Below are 6,792 nucleotides of genomic sequence, written 5' to 3'. Positions count from 1 at the left end.
ATGCACTAAGATGTCACACTAGGATCAAGTAACAGATTGTCACAGATTATCAGCAACCAGTTCGTTTCCTTGATAGATGAACAATCGCTCCCTATTCTCCCCTCTTGTTTGCGTCGCTCACCATGGCTCACTTTTCACTCTAAACTGACAGTTTCTGCTTTTGTTTTTGCAATCAGGAATATAAATTTAATTCTCGTCTTTTTCAAAGTAACTGTGAACTGGAAATGCATGCGCTTCCGTGTTTTCTGCCCTGTCCGTTTCCTTTGTGGGTGGTCCAGATGGTGCCCTCTGTTCCTTGGGCGGATTCATTTTAATCCTCTGCCTTTCATTAGATAATCATTAATAATAATTAATAATTGTTATTAATTATTATTAATAATTGATGTTAATAATGACGATTTTCCATCTTATGCAGTTGCTGGCTTTCTGGTTGTCTAAAAGTCCCGAGGCAAGAGGTGGTAGTTTCTCAGCTGATGTCAGATGACCTGAGAAATGGACGGGAAATGGGACTTATTAATAATACAACGCAGGCCTCGGCACACTTTCGAGGAGGTGCCACTAGATGGCAGTGTAGGGAGAAGGCAAAAAGCGGCGTGCCTGATGCCTCTCTTGACAGACAGACGCGCCGGCAAGTAGCGGAAGACGACGAGGCCACATGGGGTTCTCTACGGTGGCCGAGAGGATGCTGCTGGTATGCTAATGAGTCTAGAAGCACCCCGGAGAGGTGTGGGAAGTCTCTCTCTAATCCAACTCCCCGAGTCTCGAGGAACGTGACCGACAGCCGTCACCATGGTGAAGGAGCAGTTCCGAGAGACGGATGTGGCCAAGAAAATGTAAGATGGAACAATGGCCAAAGGGTGGGATGAGAGGTCTGAGGTCGGGGTCCCAGGTCTCGAAGGGTCAGAGGTGAGGGTCATGTGGAAGGGGAGGTCAGGAATCAGCGGAAGGATTGGGCAGAGCTCACAAGTATTAGGATAGGTTAAAGAATATTGATCAGACGAAGGGCATTTCAATACCTCGAGGACTGTAGGCTGGGGGTGATCCCTGGGTTTGGGCGGAAAAGGCGGCATGTGGCGTGAGCCTTGGGCGGAAACTCGAGTTCTCCCGAAGTCAAGCAATGACACCTTACTTTCAGCGAATCTTGTAACCACTGCAGCGTGGGGAGCAATCTTGGGCGGGGCTGTGTCTAATTATGGTTTTGCTGCAGAGCACTTAGCAGAGAGGCAACATTAGCTCACTAAAAGGATGGAGTTGCTAGCTAGAAAGTTGCACCACAGGCAGATGGATAGCAGTCTCAGAAATGAGGCTGCTGTTCTGGGTTTTCTCCTAAAGATCTTGTTTATAGGCCGTGGCTCTCCTTAGTGCTTAGAATGGAAAAACAAATCAGTTGTTCTTGCAGCAGACAGTTGCTGAGAAAGGTACTGTGTGCTACGGCAGTGATAGGCATTAAAGATACAACATGAGTAAGGCTTTACTGCCAATCAAGTTGGAGAAGGTAGACAAGTCAACGTTGGGTAAGCCAAGTAACCTAATGGGAAAGGGGTTCAGGCAGAAGAAAGCAGACCAGACAGCTTTCTTTAAGGAACATACTAGAGAGAGAAAGGGTGAATAATGAGAAGGAAGCAGCAAATTTGAATCTGTGTTCCAGAGTCATCTTGCAGGCAGTGAGGAACTTTTGAAGAGATTTAAGCAGCAGAGTACCTTGATAGTATTCTCTTGAAAGATCTCTCGATTCTCTGGAGACAGAATAAGAGGGGAACCTTGGAGGCTACTGCAAGGATCCAGGCAGGGGATGATGATGGCCTACTTAGGGTGGGAGAGTCATCTGAGGGAAATGGATTTCAGAGGGTTTTAGTGTGTAAATTTGGCAGGATTGGTCAGCCCTTCAGAACAATACCTGGCACCTTCCCAGTTTCTTGGGAAAATGAACAAAGGAACAGATTTGGGAGAGAAAGCATTGGGTTCGGTTTTAGATGTGTCAAATTTGAGGCGCCTGTGGAACATCCAAGTGTAGCTGTTCATAGAAAGGTACATATATGATCCGAGTGAGTAGCTGGCCTACAGATAGAGATTAGACAGATGACAACATATACTTGAGTGACATAGTTACTCAGGAGGAATGCATAGAATAAAAAGAAAATAATGAGTATTGTAACCCTAGGTAGGGAGAGATGCCAGTATTTAAGGGGTGACAGTAGAAGATACCACAAGAAATTTAAGAAAGAACAGCCAGAGAGGGGAAGAAAATGCAGAGTATATGGTGTCACCAAAGCCATGCAAAGAAAGTATTTCAGAATAGGGAGGGGAAGATACCTGCCAGTTCTGCAGAATGAGAAAATGAGGATGTTCTCATTAGATTTAGCAGAAAGCAGGTAACCTGGGTGCCCTTGGTGAGCACCGTTTCTTTGATACAGTGGAAATGGTTCCAGCAGGATGAAGGGTTGTTTACTAAGGTCAAATGGGAGAGAGTTGAATACATTGAATAATGGAGGAGCAGAGCCTGTAGAGAGTTGTAAGGATAAAATTGGTTATGGTGGGTCACATGTTTAATTGCCATTTTGGTAAGTGGTTTTGATGTAATTGCTCCCCTATTTCTTTCCATTCCAGAAGCCACATCTGTTTTGGAATGAAGTCACCTGAGGAGATGCGCCAGCAGGCACACATCCAGGTTGTGAGTAAGAATCTGTACAGCCAGGACAACCACCATGCCCCCTTGCTGTACGGGGTGCTTGACCATAGGATGGTAAGCCCCCTGCCCCTTCCCAGTTATGCGTGTTGACTTCCTGATGAGAGCAGTGACTTAACAGATTGAAGAAGCAAGGTCTTCTTCCCGTCTCCCATGTTCTCCCTGCACATCTCAGGGCCTCCAGCTTTGGGTCAGTTGGATATGAATACACTGTGGCTTTCCAGGTGATTCTGACTGAGTCACCTGCCCACCTATGAGGTTGGGTCCCACTTTCCTATCTGGTGTCTGCATTGATGAGAGGGTGTGTTTTTATCCAAAGGGTACCAGTGAGAAGGACCGGCCTTGTGAGACCTGTGGGAAAAACCTGGCCGACTGTCTGGGCCACTACGGCTACATTGACTTGGAATTGCCATGTTTTCACGTGGGCTACTTCAGAGCAGTTATAGGCATCTTACAGGTAGGCATAGATGTGTTCATTTCCAAAGTATAAACTGGGGAGTTGCTGATCAAGGACACTGAAGTGAGCTTAGGAGTTGTGAGTGATGGGGGATACATCTAGGGAAGTTTTTTTTATACTAAACACATAATTCGTCTTGCAGTGCATTAAATTGCTTGAGGATTCTTTACTCCTTAATTCTCCTTGAGTAGTTGGTAGGTACACATTGTAAAAAATAGCAAAGCTATATATGAAAGAGCACAAAGAATAAAAATACAAGGTAACAAAAATCCTACCAACCAGCTATGAGTACAGCTTGCATTCTGGTGAACATCACCTGCCTCTCTATACATATCTTCCTGTAGGTGTGTGCATGTGGTCACTCAGTTAAGTGTCCTGGGTCATGGGTGGGGGAGGCATTTTAAAAGAAAAGACTTTTTCATCCTTTTCTTATCCTTTTTTCTGTTTTGTTTAATTTTTAAATTTTCAAGATGATCTGCAAGGCCTGCTGCCACATCATGCTGTCCCAGGAGGAGAAAAAGCAGTTTCTGGATTATCTAAAGAGGCCCGGCCTGACCTACCTCCAGAAGCGAGGGCTGAAGAAGAAAATCTCTGACAAGTGCCGAAAGAAAAACATCTGCCATCACTGTGGCGCGTTTAATGGTGAGCAGAATGCGTAAAAGGTTTAGTGATAGCGCTTCCCATTGTCTCTTCTGTTTAGTTTATTAACTTTCTGCAGTGTTTTGAAGTCATCTTTTTTCTTACAAATTAGGCTTTAGCACCTAGCAACTGATGCTGTTAGGAAATGTTCCACTCATCTTTCATTAGTATGGCAGTTTCAGTAATTCCATTAACCAGACTGCAACCTCAGGCCAGCCTCACCAGGAACCGAGTGTTTCTAACTTCAGTAAATAAATTAACTCTTATAGGTACTGTAAAGAAATGTGGATTACTGAAGATAATTCATGAGAAATACAAGACCAACAAAAAAGTAGTGGATCCTATTGTATCAAATTTCCTTCAGTCTTTTGAAACAGCCATCGAGCATAACAAAGAAGTAGAGCCGCTGCTGGGAAGGGCACAGGTGAGCCTGAAAATGCATGCCCATCCTCTGCTTGCCTCCCTTGACATCACACGTTGTGCGTGACCCCCCACCCCATATACACACCTTCTTTCAAAATGAGAAGTCAAATGACATTAGATCTCTCCAGCAATACCTCATGTGACAAACACTGAGCACTAAGTTTAATGTGGACTGGCCTTGTAACTAACAAATTTTAATTGTACACATAGCATGTTACATTTTTATTGTAAAATTGTAGCTGTATGGAGCATAAACTGGGAGGTCCTGTTTTTTCACATGAATAATCAGGTGTAGTAATTCCCATTACTTGGCACAAACCTAACAAGTATTTTATGAAGCGTCTTGCTATGAATTTGATTAGTATTTAATTCACATAGTATTGTCTAGAATTGATATTACAAAATTAGCAGATTTATTAAGTGGCTACTGAGTACCAAACTCTTACCAGACCTGTGGGGGAGCATCAGGAACTATAAGATAATGGGTCTGCTCTCAAGGATCCCGCAGTTCAGATGTGTCTTATGTCATTAATCTGTGAAATGATAACTAGTATCATCGAGCAGAGTCCTAACCGTTACATGAATGGCAAAGACAGTAAGTTCAAAGGGAAATTAGAAGGAAGGTGTCATTTCGGACTTGGTTAGGGAAGACTGTGATCTGAGATGGTTTGATCTGGTCCTTAAACCTGAGTAGGGATTTAAGAGTCTGGGCAGTGAGCTTAGCATGTCTAGGTGGCAATGTCTGGGCTCATTCTGAATCTGAGGCTGTGTTTGAAAGCCCAAGGCACTACTAAAAGCACCTTGCATTCAGTGCTATTACAGACAGGTACTGTTCCAAGTTCTGTGCATGAATTCCCTCAGGTAGTTCTCACACCAACCCCTGGGACAGCATTGTCCAAGAGGGCAGCATGTGATGGACTGAGTTCTCACCATGGCCATTGGATTGCAGGCCTCTGCCAGAAAAAAGCCAACAACTGAGGCCACTATGTAGAGGGCATCCTGCTCTGGGCAGTGTGGGGCCATCAGAAGTTTTGAGCAGGACAGGGACATCGTAAATAAATGACAAAATCTTAGAAGACCCTGACTACTCATGAAATGGTACCATTATAAAAGTGGGAAGACCAGTCACAGACTGGGAGAAAATAGTCACAAATCATATATCTGACACAGGACTCTCTTTTACAAAAAATGGGAAACATTCTTACCAATCAGTCAGAAAAAAGTCACCCAAGTTCTAAGAAGTGAATTGGCACTTCACAAAAGGATATGTTCAAATAGCCAATAAATAAGTAAAAAGTTGCTCCATGTTATTAGTCATCGGGGAAGTGTTAATTAAAACTATATGCACACACACCCTTCCAGAAAAATTGAAGTGTAAAAAACCTAAAAATCAAGCACTGGGAAAGATCTGAAGCAGGTGGCACTCACACATTGATGTGGCACCACCACTTAGAACAACAGTTTGGTGATGTCTTATAAAGTTAAACCTACACTTACCATACAGTCTAGCAGTTTTACTCTCAGGTATATACCTAAGAGAAATGACTGCATGTCCGCAAGAATGTTCACTGTGGCTTTATAAAGCCAAAATTAGAAATAGCCCATTTGACTGTCAACAGAAGAATAAGCAAGTTTTCACTGATCCATAAAATGAAATATTACCCTGCAGTGAAAGAAAAGAACTTCTGACATACATAATCTGGCTGACTCTCACAATCCTGCTGAGAGAAAGCAGCTTTCTACAAAAGAGTGCACAGTGTATGGTAACATTTAGATCAAGTCCAAAAACAGGCCAGACTGATCCATAATGAGATGTCAGGAGAGCAGTTATCTTTGGGGTGAGGGCATGGTACTGACTGGAAAAGGGAGTATCAGTGCTTTTTGCAGTGATGGCAGTATTCTTTATCTTGATCTGAATGATGCTATATGTATGTACAGGTGTATTCTTGTAGAAATGTATCAATCTCTACTCTTTAAGATAGGTGCAATTTACTAATATGTAAGTTGTGCCTTTATTTGGAAGTGGAAAAAAAGGTAAAAAGAAAACAGACCCTAAGGCTGGATACTGAGAGTGGAATCAGAATCTTTGTTTGCAGCAAGAATGGACAAGAACTGTTATGCTTCCGAAGATTGGAGACTGTTGAGAATTAGGCTTGGGGTTGATTAATTATTGTGCATTGCGTCCCCTATACAGAATTTTATTGTTGTTAACAACCATTTGATCAATAAATATGAGAGACGCCCTCTCAAAAAAAAAAAAAGTAAAATATAAACATAATAAAACTTCACTGAGTCATCAGGTACTAAAAAAAAAAAGAATGGACAAGAACTGATGACCAACCACTGTGGAAGTGGGTGTGCGAGGGAGTAATCTCAAAAAATAGTAGCTCTCCTGGAAATGGGAACAGAGGGCATCAATGATTCATTCGTTCAAGTGGAAATATCTTCAAGGCAGTTAGAATTAAGTTAGTGCAGAGAGAGTTATGGTGTAGGCTAAAAAAGTTAATTGTGTCCTTCTACAGCCATGGAGGTGGGACACTGTCCAGCTGGTTGCTGTGTAGAAAGTGGTCAGAAGCCTGGCCAGCAG

The 6,792-nt window shown here is 42.9% G+C and overlaps 1 protein-coding gene across 3 annotated transcripts in view; it reads left to right on the top strand.

The window, feature by feature from the left end:
* Window positions 1–631: 631 nt before the first annotated feature.
* POLR3A (RNA polymerase III subunit A) overlaps window positions 632–6,792 on the top strand; it is a 41,599-nt gene continuing 35,438 nt past the window's right edge. Inside the window, exons 1-5 of one of the 3 annotated variants that reach the window (XM_036928700.2) lie at window positions 632–833; window positions 2,608–2,743; window positions 3,006–3,143; window positions 3,614–3,785; window positions 4,052–4,206. In XM_036928700.2, coding sequence (XP_036784595.2) covers window positions 790–833; window positions 2,608–2,743; window positions 3,006–3,143; window positions 3,614–3,785; window positions 4,052–4,206 — 645 coding nt within the window. In that variant the 5' untranslated portion in view covers window positions 632–789. Of the gene's footprint in view, window positions 834–2,607; window positions 2,744–3,005; window positions 3,144–3,613; window positions 3,786–4,051; window positions 4,207–6,792 lie in introns of those variants that run through there. The other 2 variants (XM_036928701.2, XM_036928702.2) reach the window with 2 other exon arrangements.

Source organism: Manis pentadactyla, chromosome 8 (assembly GCF_030020395.1).
Source record: "Manis pentadactyla isolate mManPen7 chromosome 8, mManPen7.hap1, whole genome shotgun sequence".
Lineage (NCBI taxonomy): Eukaryota > Metazoa > Chordata > Mammalia > Pholidota > Manidae > Manis > Manis pentadactyla.
This window is presented reverse-complemented; position numbering and strand designations above follow the sequence as displayed.